The following is a 22,736-nucleotide window of genomic DNA, read 5'->3' as shown; positions in this document are numbered from 1 at the left end:
TCTCCTTCAGTCTTACTTTTTTCCCTTCTCTTACTTTACCAATTCTACATTAAAACTCGTGTCATATACAAATTACTCTATTTTTCGTGGACGGAGGGAGTATTGAAATAATATAATAATATTATATATATAATTAATTAATTGATAATATCAAAATATGATATTATGTTTTAAATTTTAATATTGAAATACTCTTCTTTGAAAAATATTAAAATAATATTTTTATTAATTCTAATATTTATAGGTTATTTAAATATTATGATTAAATGTATTTTAAAACAAAAATTAGTTAAAATTAAAAGTTCACTTAATAATTAACAGTATTTATCCAATTATGGTCAGATTAAATAATTGTTGCTGCTTAAATTTTCATTGTTAATGCATGTTTGTAATTACAATGAATTATGTTATTACTTCTAAGAATTAAATAGTAGTAGTATAGTTAAAATTGATTAAAATTATGAAATTAATCTTCGTAATTATCATTTGGGATTAATTCAGTTAATATAAGTTCAAATTGATTAAAATTATGAAATTAATCTTCGTAATTATCATTTGGGATTAATTCAGTTAATATAAGTTCAAATTGATTGTAGCATAATTCAACAAAGAATAGTAAATTGAAAAATAGAAAATTTGTTTGATATAATACTATCCCCCTATCTCAAAAAGTATGCATTTTTGGTTGGACACAATTTTTAATGCACAATTAATAAAGTAAGAGACATGTAGAAAGAAAAAAGTTATTAAAGTATTGTTAGCGTTGATTGAATCTCACCTCTTTAGAGAAAAAAAAGTTTCCAAATTATAAAGTGCATATTCTTGTGGAACAAACTAAAAAGGAAATATTGTACTACTCCCTTTGTCCTATAAAAATATGGGCGGATGATATGACACGAGAATTAAAATAAAATTAGTAAAGTAAGAGAGATGATGAAAATAATAGTTAAAGTAATGTTAGTAGACAGTGTGACCAACATTATTATTAATGTTTTGATGGTATATACGTTGTAAATAATTTGATGTACAAGGATAACATATTGGGATAACTTTCGATAAATGGAATGCTTATATTTTTATAGAACAGACGAAAATGGAAAGTGCACATATTTTAATGAAACATAAAAAGTATAATTTTATGGGACAGAAGAAGTACTTAAATTGAGAATTTAATTGCAACAATAAGACTTCCTTGCAATTTTTTACGGAGTAAAGGTTATTGTGTCACAGTGTAGTAATATTTATAAATATAATGTCTCACACTTATGAAATTATTAATCATATTATTTCTTACTTCTACATTTATTTATTTTCAAATTATTTTATAATTTGTTCATATATCAATATATATATATATATACTTGAAAATTGATCATTGAAAATAGAATTGAAATATCAGGAGTATATTTATGAATAATTAATTGAAAATTTGAATAATTTTTAGTACTTCATTGATAAATTTTTTCACTTGAAAATTGATAACTGAAAATAGAACTGGAATATCATGAGTATATTTTATTATGACTTCAAAATTAATTATATGTCCAGTAGTACATATTAAATAATTTGAATAATTTTTAGTACCTCATTATGAATTATTAAAATATGTGTTTGATTACAAATAAGTGCATGTTTGATTACTTAATACTAATTTATAAGAATTAAAGATTAGTACAATTAAAATTGATCAAAATAATTAAATTACATAACTAAAGTGTAAGGTTCTTTTTCAAAAGCCGGCATTGGGAAATAACTAGGAGAAAGTATTTTTTTTCCCATCATGCCTTAGAGTTGGTTCTATTAATTTTTCCATCAAATAAAAAATGGAGAATGAAATTTGATCCAAATTGTACGTATTATTGGTTGGATACAAATAGATACTACTACTACTAAATAGATATTCAACGTAAGTATTTTATATTTGAGGGTATATTAGTTTTCAAAAAGTTGTTACTCTATATATGCATTCATTTCAGCGATTTGGCATTACCTATACAAAATTTTAATAAATTTTTAATATTATGGCTGGTCATAATGTGACCATTTAGCACCACTCTATTTTTTCAGCTTCACTGCCTAACTGCCTTGATAATGGGGAATTGAAATACTCGTAAACATTTAAGGCTGACTTAAGTCTTCAAGTCTTCTAATCTTTTCGGAAAAAGAGTATCAATTCACAAGTCTTTTAAAATTCAAGATTAAATTTGCCAACCTTTCGATATATGGGATCGTGTCAGGTGAATTTTTCGAAATAAGAGATTTTTGATTTTTTATCTATTTTTATTATTATTGCTCTTATACTCACTCTTTAGTCCATCCGCGAATAGTAGTCCCGTTTTTTCGTTTTAGTCCGTCCGCGAATAAAAGTCCCGGTTCATTTTTACCATAAATGGTAATAGGGTCCAACATTCCACTAACTCATTTCACTCTCATTTCATTTAAAACTAATATATACATGTGGGACTCATATTCCATTAACTTTTTTCCATTCACTTTTCATAACATTTCTTAAAACTCGTGCCACCCATGAATGAGACTCCTAATGGCGGACGGAGGGAGTAATATTTATAAATAGACTAAATTACCCCTAATATTTTACTCTAATTTTATTTTGGATTTCTGTACACCGCCATTTCTCCATTTTGCATCAGATGGCAGAACTCAGCAACTCCAATTATGTTTTAACAAAATCAGGCCATCCATAACATCTTGAAAAATATTAGCAACTTATTGGCAAATCACAAATCCAATTAGAGATACAATAACCCTACGTTCACACAATCTTTCATCACATTCCAAATTCAACCAACAGAGGAAAAGAGGCGGCGATGGCAACAACAACTCGAGAATGTTTAAGGGGAGGAAGAGGATGAGGGTGGAGTGGCGGTGATTAGCCGTGATTTTTAAGAATTTGGTGGAAATAAAATTATTGGAGCAAAAAATATGAAAATTGTAGTGAAAATAATAAGGATAATTTAGTCTATAATTAAATATTTTAAGAGCAATAATAAGAAAAAAGAAGATAAATAGATAAAAAAAATTAAAAATTCCTTATTTTGAAAAATTCGCATGCCACTATCCTATATTTTGAAAAGCTTACGAAATGAGATTTTTTTTTCGAAGTCTCTCCGTAATTGATGATGGTACAAATGATAACTTCCAACTGTAAGAACTAAGAAAGAAATTGTGTATAGAAAAATTAACCCACCATGAATCCCCCTCACTTTGTTTACCATTTAACCATGTTTGTCATAGTTTATTTCTCAATAATGTCTCAATTAAAAATCCTACTCCCCTTGTCTCTGGAAAATTTGTCGCTTATTTTCTTTTTCGTATGTCCCTAAACTTTTGTCACCTTTCACTTTTACTATATTTTGTTGTAGAACCCACATTCCACTAATGTCTTTCTATCATATTTTATTATAAAATTAATATATAAATGTAGGACCTACATGCCACTAACATTTTCTAACTCACTTTCTAGTACATTTCTAAAAACCCTTGCCGGGTCAGATGGTGCCAAATTATTAGGGCCGGAGTAGTTCATATCCCATAATATTAAGCATACTAAATTTCGTGCAAATTACGCATAATGAAGAATTTGATTGTAAGATGTAGATACAAATAGTATGTGAGATATTTGGCTCAAAATACACACTTCAACACTCAACCATCCTAATAAAGACTACACACAGGCTTATTACAATGGTCTCCTTTAAAATTTCAACTACATAGATCAATCAATACAATAATGTCTGATGATGGACCTTTGTCGAAAATTAAATGTGCCTCCCAACTGTATCATAGAATAGTAGCCTATCCACAGTCCACACCGTTGTTGAATATTTCAACTCTTATTATAACCATAAGAGCAGTTTGGGGTTTACAATCAATCATCATATGCAACGAAAGAAAACTTCAACGCGCTTCAACATGAGAGAGAGTCAAACCATTCGCTGAGCAGATTTGAACTTTGTTTGAGCTTCTCGTAACAGTGAAAGCAGGATTCAGGGGTGATGGCATTTCCGCGTCTTCACTACTTAGCATGCCAACCACATCTGACATCAAAGGTCGATCAGCTGGATTTTCTTGAACGCACAGTAGACCGATCTTTATGTATCTTAATACAGCTGAAGATGAAGCAGGCCTTTCCAACGATGGATCAACCACCTCCACTGCTCTTCCATGTATCCATGCATTCCACGTCTGAAATCAACAAAATGTCAGATGATTTAGCAGATTTGCACAAGTTGTTGATTTGAAATAGAAGACTTACATATCCAAGGAGACTAAGATACTCAGAACCATAAAAACCAGTGTTCTTCTTTCCGCTAATAATCTCCAGCATCAATATTCCGAATGCAAACACATCAGACTTCACTGAGAATAGTCCTTCCATTGCATATTCTGGAGACATATAACCACTGCATTTCCACAAATATATAGTCTCTCAGTTATGCACTACCAATACCATGACACGAGTTCATGAGAAATAAACTCACTGTCCTTACTATGTTCCGACAATCCTTTCAGTATTTGCTTGCATGTTGTTTCCTCCAAAGATTCTCGCCATGCCAAAATCAGAGATTTTGGGGTTCATCTCTGCATCTAGTAGAATATTACTAGCTTTCAGATCCCTATGAACTATTCTCAGCCGGGAGTAATGGTGGAGATACAGAAGCCCTTGAGCGATGCCCTCAATGATTTGAACGCGTTTGGCCCACTCCAACAACCCCCCACTTGTAGGCTCTGCATTCAGATTAGATTTTGTACTAAATGTCAACTTATTTCTTGCTGAATATAACAAACACGATGAGAATATCGATTCTGAAACAAACCAAAGATAAAGAAGTCGAGGCTGTTATTGGGCATGTATTCATAGACTAAAATCATCTCATTGTTCTCAACACAGCATCCTAAGATCCTAACAAGGTTTCTGTGCTGTAGTTTGGCAATCACTTCTGTCTCATTTCTGAATTCTTCTAGTCCTTGTCCAGACCTTTTGGAGAGACGTTTCACAGCGACAAACAGTCCATTCATTAGTTCTCCCTGAAATAAGAGTATCAACAATGAGGTAGCTCCACCCACTCAAACTAAACAGTTATCTTAATAACAAGGTATCCGCACTTACCTTGTAAACAGGTCCAAAACCACCCTCTCCAAGCTTGTTTTCCATAGAAAAGTTATTAGTCGATGCAACTATGCTAGAAAAACTAAAAATTGGCAACTCATATTTGTCATTTTTCTCTTCTCCATGAGTATCCAAATTAAGTAGTAGTAGATTTTGATGTGTGTCCTTGGATCCTGGCAAAGAGAAAATATAAACATCAGCTGCATGAAAATGCAATGTGGAATGTACTATTCATCAGCAAACAAGTCATACTCCAGTTTGTTAGCTTTGGTCGTGCATAACAGAAACCAAAACAAGACGAGAGTAGTGCAGCAGTAATGGGCAACACTAACTCCAAAAGAAGTACTCTACTCTTCCCTGAAACAATTAGAGAAAGTGAATTCTAATGCAATACAGAGCAAATAACAAAATCACAAGAAACTAGCTCACCTTTTTGTTTCACTTTCACATGAAGGTCTACACCTGCAGAATTGTTTGTGGGGGTTTCCAGATCTAGAAAGTCCTCCTTAAGTAATATACATTTACCTCCACTGCCGTATGCATAGGCAGTGCAGGAGCATTTTTTTGAGCATTGCAACTCACATACATTATTTGGCAACTCCACAGATTCCTGGCTTTCAGGCAATCTACTAGTGGTTACCTTGATATATCCTACTTTGTCAGTACAATGGAATGGTCTTTTTCTAACACATCCACTAGAAAAATCCCAGTCTACCTCAACTCGTGGTTTGAACCCACTCAAACACCTACACGCTGGTGAGGGATCGGTATCACACATTGTATTGGGACCACACATGGCATATGCCCCACAAGAATAAGGCTTCACTATGAGCAGATCCCAGGTCTGCCTGACCTCCAGCCACTGAAACAGCTCCATTCTGCCACGATGGTTAATCAGAATCCTAGATAGCACAGACTTATTATTATTATTATATGTCACAGATACATCTCCATCGCGTGCAAGGTACGTAATGTTGTAGGGATAATTCAAGTCAAGTGACTGGAAAGTCCCTCCTTGCCAAGGCCCGCTGCTCCACAATATTTTCTCGCCTTTTCTAATGGAAAGATCACTGCTTCCATTAGTCCCCATGCCTAATGAAAAGCTTCCTGAAACAGGGTCATTCGGATTCCTCCACGAAACAAGTTTCACATGTATATTACGAAACCAACGGTATCCAAGCATAGCACCGGGCAGCCATGTATCAGTTGGGTGCTCAAAGCTCTGCCACTGAACACCTGAAGCATTTCTTATGACGAAATTCCCGGTGTCTAGAATTACAGCTTCAGTGGCATTATTTGTTTGTTTGTATGACAAAATCATGTTGCCACCACTTCGAAGGAGCAGAGTACCATTGGCTATTTCTAGTTGAGAGTTGTAATAAAGGGATTGTGGGATAGGGTGATTTCTATTTAAGACCCAAACAACTGTTGTAACAGGAATATTTTTGTACCATATCCCAATATAGAAGTTGGTAGAGTTACCTGGAGAAAAGAAACCAAGCTCAAACTTGCCCTCTTTGGAGATTATGGTCTGGTTTGGAAACAGAGATTGGCCTGCTGAAATGGTGTCTGATGCTCTGCAAAAGCTACTCGAAAAAAATATGGACACACCAACGAGAAACAAGAAATATGTAGTAATAAACTTGAAAGCCATCAGAATCCTTGAATGAAAATCAACAAGAATGTATTCCACCAAAGTCCTACTAAATAGTACTCCACACTTGTGTTGATTGAGAGTCTTAAGTCTTTCTACGGTGCATTTACGCAAAAGACATTCAGTAATGGTCCAAATACCAGAGAAAAATAGTGTGCTTCCCATCACTTTCAGCTTAAAGACTGGAACTAATTACTAATACAAAGTCTTGGTTGAAATTTCAACTACAGCTGTTACGCTTGAAAATTGAAAACCATTGTGGCCTTGTTAGTAGTACAACATTTGGAGCGAAAGTCTAGGTTTTAAGTTGCATTGGGCTGCTTTAGCAATTGGATGCACACAACACCAACAAATAATACAGAATTGAACCCTCATGTCTAACGACACTGGGAATGGAAAACTAAGGCGTAGCTAGCTTCGAGTGTTACCTGATTTTTAGTGCAAACAAAATTCAAAATTCGAAGATGCAATGTCTTTGTGATAACAAAATTCGTTTACAAAATAAATTAAAATCGAAATCTGCAAAAAAAAAAAAAAAACGAGTGCTAAAACAGCGCCGATTGAATTCTTACCTGATTTAGGGTGGTTTTTGGTCGGTGTTCCATCAGATTGACGAGGGATCCGAATGAGAATCATCTCCGGATTCTCGTTCAGCCTTTAGGCCCTGCATTTGTTAGAATCATAATTCAAATTCATATATTTATGTGATACTACTCCTACTAAACTTTGAAATTAGATGCTCAAATTCCATTTACAATTCCATTTTTGGACGGAGGGAGTTGTTAGATTTCAAGTTTCATGTTTGTTTTTTAAAGTCTCCTGTTGCAATTTTTTTCCATAGTAAGAATTCTCAGTTGTATTAAAAAAGAAACTACTCGTAGTAGTAAAACTGTAAAAGTAAGGTGTGTTTGGCTACACTCCTACACAAGCACTCAACTCACAGGGAGAGCTTACTCAATTTCATTCGATTCTGGTGGTTGGCTCGAGATTGCCATATCAACAAATACAAGAGGTGGAAAAGAAATGGATTGTTTGAACTCGTCAACGGCGGACTTGTATTTTTTGATAAGACAGTAATGTTTCCCATTTGTCCTTTTTCAATTTAGTGAATATAGGAAATTTGAGACCTATGGTCCCATCTCTTGTAGAATATCAAGTGTTTTAATTTAAAGAGAACCAACATTTTGCCTCTCGTGTTATAGTTGCATACTTGCACCTATGTTATAATGGCATTGTTTTTAGCTTTGGTGTTTGTATTGTACTCCGGTTTCGGTTGCGGTTATGGATCTGACACCTTATATGCCGGCCAAGGGAGGGATATTTGAGTTTGGATTCTTCACTCCACCTAATTCCACAAACCATTACTTGGGTATACTATTTGGTATAAAAACATTCCACTTCAAACAGTTGTTTGGGTGGTGAATAGATACGAGCCTTTCCAATATTCTCTCTTCGAATTCTCCCAACTCAAATCATATTCCCTAATCTTCTTCTACACGTTACGGGATAATCCAAATGTTACTGCCGCAGTGATTCTGGACACTGGCAATTTGGTGTTGAGAAATGGTTGGGGTAGCATTCTATGGCAGAGCTTTGACTTCCCCACCGACACCTTGCTGCCAACCATGAAATTTAGAGGTATTTTTACAAGTTCTAATGGGACATTTAATGTGATAACTGCTTCAGGTGCCGTGCTGAATTCTAATTCACTTTATTCTTGGAAGAGTACAACTGTACAAGTGAATTACTCTTTATCAGCATATGATGGAAAAAAAGTATGGTTAGCTACAATCTCTCATACTCCTATATATTATGGGAAAGTGGCAACATCTCAAATTTCATCACATCCTACAATCTTGCCATTGAGTCTGTCGATATTTACGCACAGTACTTCATATATAATGATCATGATGAATCACTATTGTCGAGGATTGTGATGACTTTCTTGGTCGATTGACTCGTTACGGATGGTCTGAGGCCAGCCATGCATGGATTGTGCTTGCTTCGACAGCAGACTTTATGGGGAGGCCTAATACCATTTGCCAGCACAAAATTTGCAAATGCTTGCATGGGTTTATACCACGAGACACTGAATCGCTTACAAGTGGGTGTAAGAGAAGGAAACCACTTGAATGTGGTGAGGGTAAAACCAAATTGCCATAGCTACATTTCCTGCATACCCTCAATACTTGGCAGCTTCAAATGATATTATATTATATAGTTTAGCATGCTCCACAAATTGCTCCTGCTCTGCTTATGCATATGATAGCGGAGGAGCCTGTTTCTTGTATTCTGGAGATTTGTCCACCATGTATACCCCAACAAACACTTCTGTGACTGTGATGGCTCATATATATATCAAGATCGAAGCAAGTCACAATAGAAAACTACTTGTTGTGGAACTAGTTGTGTCTGTTTCAGCTGCACTAATTTTATCATTTTTGTGCTTTCGTTATATCTGGCCAAAGCTTAAAACCATAGGTAAGTTACAATTTTCTTGTTTCTAGGTCTAGTGATGAAAATTAGCTTACATTCATATTTCATCTGTGTTCAGATTCAGGGGAAACAAATCAGAATCTATTGCTACTTGATTTGAATAGTGATGGTTCATTTACAAACAAGGAGGGTGAAGACAAACATAGGTGGCATAAGTTGCCAATCTTCAGTTTGGGAAGCATAACTGCATCAACCAACAACTTTTCTATTACAAACAAGCTTGGACAAGGTGGTTTTGGACCTGTTTATAAGGTAATATCACATACATATTTAATCTGTGTGACTAAATTGAGAATAGTAAAATAATGTAAGATTTGAGTTTGCAGGGAGAGTTGGCTAATGGACAGTTTGTGGCTGTGAAAAGGCTCTCTCAGAAGTCAAGGCAGGGATTAGAGGAATTCAGAAATGAGATGCATCTGATTGCCAAACTGCAGCACAGAAATCTTGTCCGGATTTTTGGATGCTGCGATGAGAAAGATGAGATGATACTTGTCTACGAATACATGCCCAATAAAAGCTTGGATTATTTCCTCTTTGGTTAGTCACGCATCAAATTCTTAAATTGTCATGCCTAACAAGCTCAACTAAATACACGTATATGTTTGAATGCAGAGCCAAGCCAGAAAGACGTAATTGACTGGAATAAACGCATTCATATTATCTCAGGCATTGCTCAAGGGCTTATGTATCTCCACCAATACTCGCAGTTGAGAATAGTCCACAGGGATTTGAAAGCTAGCAATATCCTACTGGATGCTGAAATGAATCCCAAAATCAGTGATTTTGGGCTAGCCAGAATATTTGGAGGGAATGAGTCGCAAGAAAATACTAAACGGATTGTTGGGACATAGTAAGTAAAATGCAATTTATTTCTCATCAACTCAAGTCATGGTAGTGCATAAATGAGAGAATACAGTATATATTTGTGGAAATGCAGTGGTTATATGTCACCAGAATATGCAATGGAAGGGCTTTTCTCAGTGAAGTCTGATGTGTTTGCATTCGGAGTATTGATGCTGGAGATTATCAGCGGAAAGAAGAACACTGGTATCTATGGCTCTGAGTATCTATGTCTTCTTAGATATGTAAGTTGTATTGAATTTTGTAATGAAATGATTAACATTAATATTGAAAATTTTGGAATTTGATTTTGGTTTCAGGCGTGGGATTTGTGGAAGAAAGGTCGTGTTGATGAGCTCATTGTTCCTACATTAGAACTGCCCGAATCTTGGTCATCGGTTGCAATGAGATACGTTCAGATAAGCCTATTGTGCGTTGAAGAAAATCCAGTTGATAGGCCACTCTCTCTGATGTTGTTGCAATGCTCAATAATGATAAAAGAGCCATACAATCACCAATAAATCCTACTTTATCTGTTGCTCCTGCACAACAAGAAGTCGAGTGGTATTCAATAAACATTATGACGCTGTCTCATGTTGAGCCGCGTTAAATTCTCGTCAAAGGACCATTGGAGTTCAATATTCAATCGTGGTTGAAAATCCAACAAAGAGAGGTTATAACTTCATCTCCACGATTCTTAGTACATAATTGTGTATATTTGAATGATTCAAACCCTAAATCATTGACCATTGTAAATGAAAATTTATAGAATACTAGTATTTGTTGATGTCTGTATTTATGATTATCTTGTTTGATGTGGAATACCGAGTATAAAATAGTTTTTGTTTATATTACTACCTCCATTCCCCAAATTTTGACACACTTTGACCCAGCACGGATTTTAAGAAATGTAATGGAAAGTGAATTGAAAAAGTTGGTGGAATGTGGATCATACTTTTAAAGTATTAGTTTTATAATAAAATGTGAGTAGGAATTAGTTAGTGGAATGAAGTCCACTACCAAAAATGGTGAAAAGTGAAATGTGTCAAATTTTCAAGGACGGACCGAAATAGTAAACTGTGTCAAAAGTTGGGGGACGGAGGTAGTATAAGATACTCCCTCCACTAATAAATATCTCATTTTGCAATTTCCATCCACATCAATAAATATATCATTTGTTTTTTAGTATTTTTAATAATAGACTACATATTCCACTAACTTTATCCTATTCACATTTCATTGTAAAACTAATACTCCATCCATCCGTCCCTTAAAAATAAAAACTTTAGAAACGGTCCAAGTTTTAATACATAATTAATAAAGAAAAAGAGATAGATAAAAAATGTGATAGTTAAAAATGGATCCCACCTTATTAGAGAGAATAAAATTTTCTTAAATAAAAAAAATAAGTACTTAGTATCTATTTTTATGGGATTAACCAAAAATAAAAAGAGTTTCTATTTTTAGCACATAAGGTTTTATGCAGTTTTAGTATTTTGTATGTTAAATGAAGAGGATAAGGTATGAGAAGGTAAAAAAAAATGTTTCCGTTATTAGTAATGGATCATTTTAGTTGGATTGGAATAAACCAAAAAAGAAAATGAGTCAAATCTCCAATAGAACAGAAAAAGTAGATTTGTTAAAAAACCCGTGTCATATTAAATGTGGATTTGTAATTGCGGATGGAGGCAGTATATTTGATTGGCCCGTTAGACTTTAAAAACGACGACTTCCTCTAAATAAAATTCCACTAAACTATTTCTTCTTGGCAACCTTGGTCATGTTTTACGAGGAAACCAGAGTTCATGTCAGTGTCACGTTTTGAAAACTAGTGTTAACACCCATGCTATACATGGAACAAAAGAGTTTAAAAAAATAAATATAAAATAAAATAAATATAATATAAAATATGTGTAAGTAAAGACTAAAAAATGCAATCAGATAATTTGAAAATCCTACATATAATATCTGGACGATCATCTAATTTTAGTCTCTTAACTCCAAGAAATCTACTCCCTCCGTATTCAAAAAATATAAATATTTAAAACGGCATGGGTTTTAATACACAATTAGTAAAGTAAGTGAGAAAAATTGGTAAAGTAAAAGAGAATAAAAGAAAATTGAGTAAAGTAAGAGAGAAAGAGAAAAAATAGTGAAAGTAGAGTTGGTAGATTGTGGGGTCCATGTCCTAAAATAGAAAGATTCTAAATTTTCTATTTTTTAGGAACGACCCAAAATGGAAATAGTTGCTATTTTTAAGAAACGGAGGGGTAACAATCTCTGGCCACTTCGGATTACATGTAAATGTAATAAACAAATTTGGATAACCAATCCATCTATAAATAGCCATCGCATCTTGATAATTTTGGATCATATATCTTGCACCACCAACAGAACTGGAAGGCAGAATGATTGATTTACCATGCATCTAACCATCTATCTCACCTCGCAGTACAACCTCCGCCAAACCACTATACATCATAGCACATAATTTTTTTTGCTGGGTTCTAACAAACAGTAGACGACCAGTCTCAAGCATAGTACAAGCATCAACAACAAATTATTAGAATAAATCAATATTTAATTTGAAAAAATAGATTAAAGTACTTTAAATCAAATAGAAAAATTCAAATACACTTTGACTATAAAAAATGTTTTAGTAAACAACATAATAATAGAATCAAATGTAACATCAACGTCATCATTATAGAATAGTAGTATATAATTTTGTCTCTTGAAAATAAAACATATATTTGCCCATGACTAAGAACATGCATTTTAGAAATAGGCCAACATGAGCAAGCAAATACTAAAATAACCTAAAATTTCCACAATTAATATACTCGCTTTAGCATAATTTAAGTCAATAGATAATAGTACCTATAGGTATATATCTTGAATAAAATATGATTAATAATTTAATTATTATATACTTATATTATATCTACAAATATTCATTACAACAATTTAATTATACCACAATAAATTCTGAATCGTTCCGAGATAGGCACTGCATCAAAAAAATTACTTCACATAAATAAATGCAGTCTCAATTGATTGCACACCTATTTATCAGTGTTTCAAAACTTGCTTGGGAAGTCTCTGCAATGCATTTGATTGGACCATGAATTTAGCCACTGTTTTTTTTTCATCAATAGTTTTATATTTGTATATTAGTATTAGTATTGGTGGAGGAGATAGATGTAGTATAGAAGTATAGATATTCAATACTACACTTTAGGAAAAGGAGAGAAAAGAAGAAAACGAAGATTAACAGTCTGTTCTCTCTCTTCAAACTACCGTCATTACATAGAGAAGAGAAGAAGATGAGATGGCAAGCATGGGCGACTACTACAGTTATACATAGAAAAAGGTGTCATGGCAAGCATGAGAGGCTACAAAGCCTAATTATTCTGAACTCAATTTTTTACTATAATAATAAAGGTATGTCATTCTTTCTTTTTTATGGTTGCACATTAATCCTATGACTCTACACATTCTATCATCTATGATTAATACAAAAATATTAATCATATGCTTATTACAAATTCTACACATTCTTTCTTTTTAATTGAGGTACTTATTAGTTCCAAATTTTATAAGTCATTAATGTTTGCTTTGATTTTTCATGTTGCAGGTAATTAGAAGGTCAATTATATTTTGTAAACAATATTTAATACAATAGAAATATACTAATGATGTGTATTTAATTTTTCAGGATGGCTTGCAAAGAGGCTTAAAGGATAATGGAATGCTTTGGCAGATTAGAATAAATATATATTGCACTCTTAAATGTTGTAATAGAGTAAAAATAGGCCTTCATGATAACATATATAGGCCTGCTGCCTCTACACACTTTTCCAGAATGGCCGAAAATTGTGCAAAAAATAAAACATGATATAGAATATTAACATAAAATGGTGCAAAAAAAAAAACGCAAAAAGCAACAGTGGTAATGCACAGTTTCCTGCCAAAAAGGATAAAACTGGTATTTAAAAAATTTCTCCAAAACTCTCACTTTATATATTGATATATTCTTAGTGCATTACTTCTTTCGTCCCAGTTTTGGAGTCACATTCTATAAAAGTTCGTCCCAATTTTAGAGTCACATTTAGAATTTTCTATATTTGTACAATTTTACCCCATTGTTTATCAAAATTACATCAAAATGTCATTATCTACATTAGAATAAACCAAAACAAAAATAAAAAATCAAAAAGTCAAAAAGGGACCCCCATCTTCAACCAACTCACTTAATTTATTACACACTCCACCATCTCACTTCTTTAATTACACACTCCATCAATTCCTTAAACCCGTGCCATAACTAAATGTGACTCCAAATATGGGACGGAGGGAGTATTCAAAATGAGTGTTCAAAATGGGTGTTCAAAACGAAACGCCTCTGTTACTATGGAACGGAGGGAGTATTAGATTGGTCCAAACTCCAAACTGTATATTGTAATTGAAAATTTAAATAATTGAATAAGCTTATTTATGCCTGTATATTATTATCTTGTTTGATGTGGAAGATAATTTATTTTAGTTTACATTGCAATGAAGACTTGGTATAAGTTCAAGTGTACACAATAATTTGAATTATAATTTGTTCGCCAAATAATTGGCTTAATTAAGGCTTTAAAGAAGACGACTTCCAGTGAGAAAACTTCACTCAACTATAAATTATGAGAAAACTTCTGAGTTCATGTCAAATCCTTGCTAGAGTCTCTTAAATACGTATTTATGAATAAATAAACTATAGGAGCACGTAGAATAGACCATTTACCTTCATAAGGGATATTCATCCAAAATTATATAGATAAGAGATAATCTTTATCAAGTTAATATGGGACAAGAATGAGATTTTCGATATTATCAAATTTAATCTATAGTACATAACATTTATATATATATTAAAATAATAGGGATGTTGTATTCATATCAAAATCATATCTTTTGTCAAAATGTCAAACGATGTACATTATATGCCGTTTAATGTACATTTTATGTACTACTACTAATATATTATCTCAAATAATGTACGATCCCATATAATATAAAATATATGAATTATGTACATTATTAGAGATATTACATTATATATTTTTAAAATGTACATTAGTAGTGCGTATAATGTACATTTTACACGTAAGATTGGATTTAAAAACGAAATGTTCATAAATTATTCGTTCGAAAGAAATTGTAAAGTCTCAAAATTTTGAGATTTTAATACGGTCGAAAGTTATAAGGTTATTTAATTTAATTCTATAATGAATTACATAAATAGGCCGTCGCTTTTGCATTCTGATCATTTGTGATCCATGGAAAGAGAGAATATCATGAGAAGTCTATTGTTTTCTTGTTTTTTTTTACGTGTTCTTCGTTTCCTCTCTCAATAAATTATTACCAGTGTAGTTAGTTATGAGGTTTCAAAACAAAGACATTGTGTGTGCTGTGTGCATCTTCACCATAAAGAGTTATTTGGATGCTCCAAATCCAATGACTAAAGCAGCCTAATGCAACATAAAGCCGATAGTTTATGTCGCCAAGCTCAACAGTTGTAGTTGAAATTTTAACAAAGAATTTGTTGAAAGTGATGGGAAGCACAATATTTTTCTCTTGAATTTGGACCATTACTAAATTTCTATTGCGTAGAATGCACTTTAAAAGACTTAAATATCAATCAGCACAAGTGAGATTTTTAGTAGGATTTTGGTGGAATGGCTTTCAAGTTTATTACTCCTACATATTTCTTGTTTCTCATTGGTGTGTCCATATTTCTTTGGAGTAGATTTTGCAGAGCATCAGACACCATTTCAGCAGGCCAATCTCTGTTTCCAAACCAGACCATAATCTCCAAAGAGGGCAAGTTTGAGCTTGTGATGTGGATCCATGTATTTTGTGATCCATTTCCCAAGGATTTACCCAATTTGTAGGTGATTGATCTAATATTTTTGTGAAGTAGATTTTCTATTGTATCAATAATGGCAATCCAACAAGAATTTAGGAAACTAAGATGATCAAAACAAGAAGTAACATTTGATAGAGTGGAAATTGTGATACATAGTCATTGATGAGGCAAGCTAAGACACTTACAACATACTAACATGCATCCATGGCTAGATCTTCAAGGGAACCACAAACCTCAAAGCATACCTCTACTTGATCCATGCTTGAACTAGCAATTGATGGAAATCCCATGCTTGAACTAGCAATTGATGGATTCAAGCAACCTTGATATGACCACGAGTGCTAGACGTCAAGGGTCTTCATTTCGGCGTGAGCCATGGGTTGATTGGGGCCCAATGATGAAAGAGAAGACAAGCCAATGGTCCAACAAAGCTAGAGGGATTCCCGATGAGGCAATGAATAGAGACGGCTCGGATTTGAGGACAAATCTTTTCCAAGAAGGGGAGGATGATACGATCATGGAAGCCGTGCGTCAAGGATTTCAACTACAGTTAGATTCAACTGGAAATCGACCTATTGAGATGACATCCGAAAGCTATGAAACTACCACCATTGTCTTTGTCTTGGAAACAGCTTCGCGTGGGTATCTTGCACATCCCAATCGGAGTCCGAATGAGGGAGTTATGGCGGTTTTACGGAAGTCGCGCAGAGAAGGCCGAGAGCTTCGGGAAAAACGCCCGACCGGGCGTTTTGCTTGTGAAAATCGCCCGGGGACAGGGAAAACGCCCGGGCCGGGCATTTTGACATGTGAAAAATGCCCGACCGGACGATTATGCCGATTTTTTAGATTTTGTGGGCCAACTTTCTATTTTTGGACCCATAGTATAAATACCTCTTGATGTCATTTCTTTTCCTTAGACTTTGATGAAATTAGATGCTTGAGAGCTTTGTTTCCTCTTGGAGAGGGTTTCTATCCAATTCCTAGATTTAGGTTGCTTGAATCCATCAATTGCTAGTTCAAGCATGGGATTTCCATCAATTGCTAGTTCAAGCATGGATCAAGTAGAGGTATGCTTTGAGGTTTGTGGTTCCCTTGAAGATCTAGCCATGGATGCATGTTAGTATGTTGTAAGTGTCTTAGCTTGCCTCATCAATGACTATGTATCACAATTTCCATTCTATCCAATGTTACTTCTTGTTTTGACCATCTTAGTTTCCTAAATTCTTGTTGGGTTGCCATTATTGATACAATAGAAAATCTACTTCACAAAAATATTAGATCAATCACCTACAAATTGGGTAAATCCTTGGAAAATGGATCACAAAATACATGGATCCACATCAAACCAAAATCTAGGAATTGGATAGAAACCCTCTCCAAGAGGAAACAAAGCTCTCAAGCATATAATTTCATCAAAGACCTAAAGAAAAGAAATGACATCAAGAAGTATTTATACTATGGGTCCAAAATAGAAAGTTGGCCCACAAAATCTAAAAAATTGGCATAATCGCCCGGTCGGGCGTTTTTCACATACCAAAATGCCCGGCCCGGGCGTTTTCCCTGTCCCCGGGCGATTTTCACAAGCGAAACGCCCGGTCGGGCGTTTTTCCCGAAGCTCCCGGCCTTCTCTGCGCGACTTCCGTAAAACCGCCATAATTCCCTCATTCGGACTCCGATTGGGATGTGCAAGATACCCACGTGAAGCTGTTTCCAAGATGAAGACAATGGTGGTAGTTTCATAGCTTTCGGATGTCATCTCAATAGGACGATTTCCAGTTGAATCCAACTGTAGTTGAAATCCTTGACGCACGGCTTCCATGATCGTATCATCATCCCCTCAAATCCGAGCCGTCTCTATTCATTGCCTCATCGGGAATTCCTCTAGCTTTTTTGGACCATTGGCTTGTCTTCTCTTTCATCCTTGGGCCCCAATCAACCAATGGCTCATGCCGAAATGAAGACCCTTGACGTCTAGCACTCGTGGTCATATCAGCTTGGTTTCTTTTCTCCAGGTAACTCTACCAACTACTATATTGGTATATGGTACAAAAACATACCTGTTACAACAGTTGTTTGGGTCTTAAATAGAGATAACCCTATCCCACATTCCATTTATAACAAATCTCAACTAGAAATAGCCAATGGTACTCTGCTCCTTCGAAGTGGTGGCAACATGATTTTGTCATACAAACAAACAAATAATGCCACTGAAGCTGTAATTCTAGACACTGGCAATTTCGTCATAAGAAATGCTTCAGGTGTTCAGTGGCAAGAAGGGACTTTCCCATCACTCGGCCTGAAAAATCCCTGTAACTTTACGTACCTTGCACGCTATGGCGATGTATATGTGACATACAATAATGAGTCTTTGCTCTCTAGGATTCTAATTGACCATTATGGAAGAATGAAGCTGTTTCAGTGGGTTGAGGCAAGGCAGGCCTGGGATGGGCCTAATACATTGTCTAATACCGATCTATCACCAGCATGTAGGTGTTTGAGTGGGTTCAAACCACGAGTTGAGGTAGACTGGGATTCGTCCGTTTTTTCTAGTGGATGTGTTAGAAGAAAACAATGGCATTGCACTGACAGAGTAGGATATATCAAGGTAATCACCAGTAGATTACCTGAAAGCCCGGAATCTGTGGAGTTACCAGATAATGTATGCGAGTTTCAATGCTCAAAAAATTGCCCATGCATACGGAAGTGTAGGTAGATGTATATTACTAAATGGAGACATTCTGGATTTGGAGAGCACAACAAACAATTCTGCAGGGGTGGATCTTTATGTCGAAGTGAAATCAAAAGGTGAGCTAGTATTTGCTCTGTATTGCATTAAAGTAATCACCTTCTTTAATTGTTTCAGGGAAGAGAAAAGTTCTTGTTTTGGAGTTAGTGTTGCCCATTACTGCTGCACTCTTATCTTGTTTTGGTCTCTGTTATGCACGATCAAAGCTAACAAACCGGAGTATGACTTTCTTTCTAATGACTATCAAATTCCACATTGAATTTTTATGCAGTTGATGTTTATCCTTTGGCTTTGCTCAGGATCCAAGGACACACATCAAAATCTACTACTCCTTGATTTGGATTCAAATGGAGCAGAATATAAGAACGTCGCCCAAGTTGGTAATACTCATGGAGAAGATAAAAATGACAGATATGAGTTGCCAATTTTCAGTTTTTCTAGCATAGCTGCGTCGACTAATAACTTTTCCGTGGAAAACAAGGTTGGAGAGGGTGGTTTTGGACCTGTTTACAAGGTAAGTAAGGATACCTTGTTATGCAGATAACTATTTAGTTTGAGTGGGTGAAGTTATATCATTGTTGATACTCTTATTTTAGGGAGAACTAATGAATGGACTGTTTGTCGCTGTGAAACGGCTCTCCAAAAGGTCTGGACAGGGACTAGAGGAGTTCAGAAATGAGACAGAAGTGATTGCCAAACTATAGCACAGAAACCTTGTTAGGATCTTAGGATGCTGTGTTGAGAACGATGAGATGATTTTAGTCTAGGATGCTGTGTTGCCAAACTATAGCACAGAAACCTCGACTTCTTTATCTTTGGTTTGTTTCAGAATCAATATTCTCATTGTGTTTGTTATATTCAGCAAGAAATAAATTGAAATTCAACACGAAATCTTATCTGAATGCAGAGCCTACAAGTGGAGTGGTGTTAGAGTGGGCCAAACGCGTTGAAATTATAGAGGGTATCGCTCAAGGGCTTCTGTATCTCCACCATTACTCCCGGCTGAGAATAGTTCATAGGGATCTGAAAGCTAGTAATATTCTACTAGATGAACCCCAAAATCTCTGATTTTGGCATGGCAAGAATCTTTGGAGGAAACAGCATGCAAGCAAATACTGAAAGGATTGTCGGAACATAGTAAGTAAAATGCAATTTATATCTCATGAACTTGGGTCATGGTAGTGCATAAATGAGAGAATACAGTATATATTTGTGGAAATGCAGAGTTTATATGTAACCGGAATATGCAATGGAAGGGCTTTTCTCAGTAAAGTCTGATGTGTTTGCATTCGGAGTACTGATGCTGGAGATTATCAGCGGGAAGAAGAACACTGGTTTTTATGGTTCTGAGTATCTTAGTCTTCTTGGCTTTGTAAGTCCTCGTTTTCTACTCAACCACTTGTGCAAATCTGCTAAATCATCTGACATTTTGTTGGTCACAGACGTGGAATGCATGGATACATGGACGAGCAGTGGAGGTGGTTGATCCATCGTTGGAAAGGCCTGCTTCATCTTCAGCTGTATTAAGATACATAAAGATCGGTCTACTTTGCGTTCAAGAAAATCCAGCTGATCGACCTTTAATGTCCGATGTGGTTGGCATGCTAAATAATGAAAACGTGGAAGTGCCATCACCCCTGAATCCTGCATTCACTGCTACGAGAAGTTCAAATAAAGTCCAAATTTGCTCTGTGAATGGTTTGACACTCTCTCATGTTGAAGCACGTTGAAGTTTTCTTTCGTTGCATTTGCATACGATGATTAATTGTAAACCACAAACTGATAAGAGTTGAAATTTCGTTGCATAATGTGGTTAATTGTAAACCACAAACTGCTCTCATGGTTATGATAAGAGTTGAAATATTCAACAAGGCATGGTTATAATCTCTGATACGTTTGGGAGGCACATTTAATTTTCGACACTATCGAACATTATTGTATTGATTGATCTATGTATGGTTATAATCTCTGATACAGTTGGGAGGCCCATCATCGGACATTATTGTATTGATTGATCTATGTACTATATTTGATTTTTTAAAGGAGACTATTGTAATAATCCTTTTGTGTTGTCTTTATCAGGATGGTTTCTTCATCTCACAGTCATACTTGACAAATTAATCAAATTCTTCATTCTGTGTAATTTGCACGATATTTAGTATGCTTATTATTATGGGATATGAACTAGGATTTTTAATTGAGACATTATTGAGAAATAAACTAAGACAAACATAGGTTAAACTTAAATGGTAAACAAGTGAGGGGATTTGTGACATGACTTTACAAGTTGAAGTTTTCATTTGTACCATCATCAATTACATGAACATCCCAAGTATATCAAATCCAGATTGCTCACACCAATATTCGTGGATTTTAATTTACAAACTGTATTTGATCATTGTGGGCCCAAAAATGTACCTCACAACTGCCCATCAAAAGTAAAATAAAAATTAATATATTAAATAAAGTGTTACTAGTTCATTATTATACTGACATTAGATTAATTTTAAGTCTATATTCTTACGATTTGGTGACAGGCACTAATCGTCATAATCACGAAAGGTTGAAACACGTTAATGACTACTAACCGATTGTGTCTAATGTCTATTACAGCTAGTCAAGTTCCACCACCCTAATTATTTCAGATGTTTGGAAAATGCTTCTCTTTCCACAAATGTGGACGTTTTTGTTTGTGTCCAACGTTAGAAGGTTCATCATTCTTAATAACGGAGCCTCAAATTTGGGGATCTAAAATTTGGCACTAATTGAATGCATTTTTTCAGTTTTATAAGTATTGGATTGCTTATTTGCTGATAAAATGAGATGCTTCCAACTAAGATGTATTTTCTCATTTAAGGTATTAATATTATGTTTGATGCCATGTATTAATAAAAATACTCCCTCAGTCTTACTCAATTTAAAATGTTCATCTTTTCTTTTTGCTTTGTGCAACTCAAGATGTTCACTTTTGATATTTAGTCACTTTACAACTCATTCTAAAATTTTATGTCACTATAGAATATGAACATCTTGAGTAAGATAGATGGACTGCTTACTTTGTTATTCGTAGAATGTATTACTACTATAGATGTATATAGAAGACTGCTATTGAATGTGGCCCACTTGTTGAACTAATTTGAATCAAGCATATTCACCCTCATACCATAACTAAAATGATCATGAATTTAGAGATATTATAACCTTTGAATTTTGTCGAATGCTGACTATAAGATGGTCTATATCTACTTTTGTGGACGACACTCATTTCAAGAATATAGTTTAGTATTCTCCCTTAAAGAAAGAAAAAAATCATTTACTTCAAAAAATTTAGTAATAATTTTGAGCCTTTGTTTAGTCACATTATCCTTCAAATACACAATTCACTATTTTCTCCATTTTTATTTCTTCAAAATTTCAAACTTTAAAGTTTAAATATTGGGTCAAGTATTTTAAGTTTAAATTTTTCACTAATAATATAATACAAGTTCACCATATTTTGCTTATTACATAAATACTGCCATAACTAATTACTCCGAGCTCTAATTTAGCATAATTCATAATTTCATCCATGTACCCAAGCTAACATTCAAATAATAGACTTTAGTCTACAAGCAATTAATTAGTTTGGATTCAGATCTAGCATGTCCCTTCCCTAAGTAAAAAAATAATAATTCATCTGATAAAATTGTAATATCATATTATTTGATCTATTATTCCATTATGGTGATAGAGCAACCCAACTAATTACGATCAGTTTAAGCAACCACTTTGATTTCGTTACTCATAATTAGTACTTTTTCCGTCCCAAATAATTCGTTCCAGTTTTCTATTTCAGTCCGTCCCACATAATTTGTTTCATTTTACTTTTATCATTTTTGACAGTGAACCAAATATTCCACTAATTCATTCCTACTCACATTTTATTATAAAACTAATATATGAAAGTAGGATCCACATT

General features: G+C 34.4%; 1 protein-coding gene and 2 pseudogenes across 4 annotated transcripts; 2 read left to right on the top strand and 1 right to left on the bottom strand.

The window, feature by feature from the left end:
• Positions 1 to 3,583: 3,583 nt before the first annotated feature.
• Positions 3,584 to 7,678, bottom strand: LOC125216179 (G-type lectin S-receptor-like serine/threonine-protein kinase At4g27290). Of its 2 annotated transcripts, none has more exons than XM_048117827.2 (7): positions 5,561 to 7,339; positions 5,384 to 5,488; positions 5,132 to 5,304; positions 4,839 to 5,049; positions 4,512 to 4,749; positions 4,277 to 4,424; positions 3,584 to 4,206 (listed from the first exon to the last, which is right to left on the bottom strand). In XM_048117827.2, the coding sequence occupies exons 1-7, from the start codon at positions 6,948 to 6,950 to the stop codon at positions 3,919 to 3,921; spliced, it is 2,553 nt and encodes an 850-aa protein (XP_047973784.1). In that variant the 5' UTR covers positions 6,951 to 7,339; the 3' UTR covers positions 3,584 to 3,918. The 2 variants fall into 2 exon arrangements, with proteins under 2 accessions (XP_047973784.1, XP_088924555.1); XM_089068429.1 differs by lacking the exon at positions 3,584 to 4,206 and adding an exon at positions 7,358 to 7,678 and having other exon boundaries at positions 4,284 to 4,424; positions 4,503 to 4,749; positions 5,561 to 7,213.
• Positions 7,679 to 8,021: 343 nt separating this feature from the next.
• On the top strand, positions 8,022 to 10,908 carry LOC125216180 (G-type lectin S-receptor-like serine/threonine-protein kinase B120; annotated as a pseudogene). The gene is made up of 6 exons (XR_016137110.1): positions 8,022 to 9,266; positions 9,340 to 9,533; positions 9,608 to 9,818; positions 9,894 to 10,131; positions 10,219 to 10,366; positions 10,442 to 10,908. The product of XR_016137110.1 is annotated as a G-type lectin S-receptor-like serine/threonine-protein kinase B120 (transcript).
• Positions 10,909 to 18,205: 7,297 nt separating this feature from the next.
• Positions 18,206 to 20,837, top strand: LOC125216181 (G-type lectin S-receptor-like serine/threonine-protein kinase RKS1; annotated as a pseudogene). Its single transcript, XR_016136221.1, has 7 exons — positions 18,206 to 18,691; positions 18,874 to 18,997; positions 19,078 to 19,292; positions 19,375 to 19,596; positions 19,686 to 19,915; positions 20,003 to 20,150; positions 20,221 to 20,837. The product of XR_016136221.1 is annotated as a G-type lectin S-receptor-like serine/threonine-protein kinase RKS1 (transcript).
• The last annotated feature ends 1,899 nt before the right edge of the window (positions 20,838 to 22,736 follow it).

Source organism: Salvia hispanica, chromosome 3 (genome assembly GCF_029641045.1).
Source record: "Salvia hispanica isolate PSC_SH4W2 chromosome 3, Shi_PSC_v1, whole genome shotgun sequence".
Classification (NCBI taxonomy): domain Eukaryota; kingdom Viridiplantae; phylum Streptophyta; class Magnoliopsida; order Lamiales; family Lamiaceae; genus Salvia; species Salvia hispanica.
This window is presented reverse-complemented; position numbering and strand designations above follow the sequence as displayed.

Bases quoted from the DNA above. Each gene is read 5' to 3' on its own strand.
- LOC125216179 (XM_048117827.2), bottom strand. From the start codon at position 6,950: ATGGGAAGCACACTATTTTTCTCTGGTATTTGGACCATTACTGAATGT. The intron at 5,489-5,560 runs GTGAGCTAGTTT...TAATTGTTTCAG, and splicing joins TGTGAAAGTGAAACAAAAAG to GGAAGAGTAGAGTACTTCTT. The intron at 5,050-5,131 runs GTAAGTGCGGAT...CTCTTATTTCAG, and splicing joins GTTTTGGACCTGTTTACAAG to GGAGAACTAATGAATGGACT.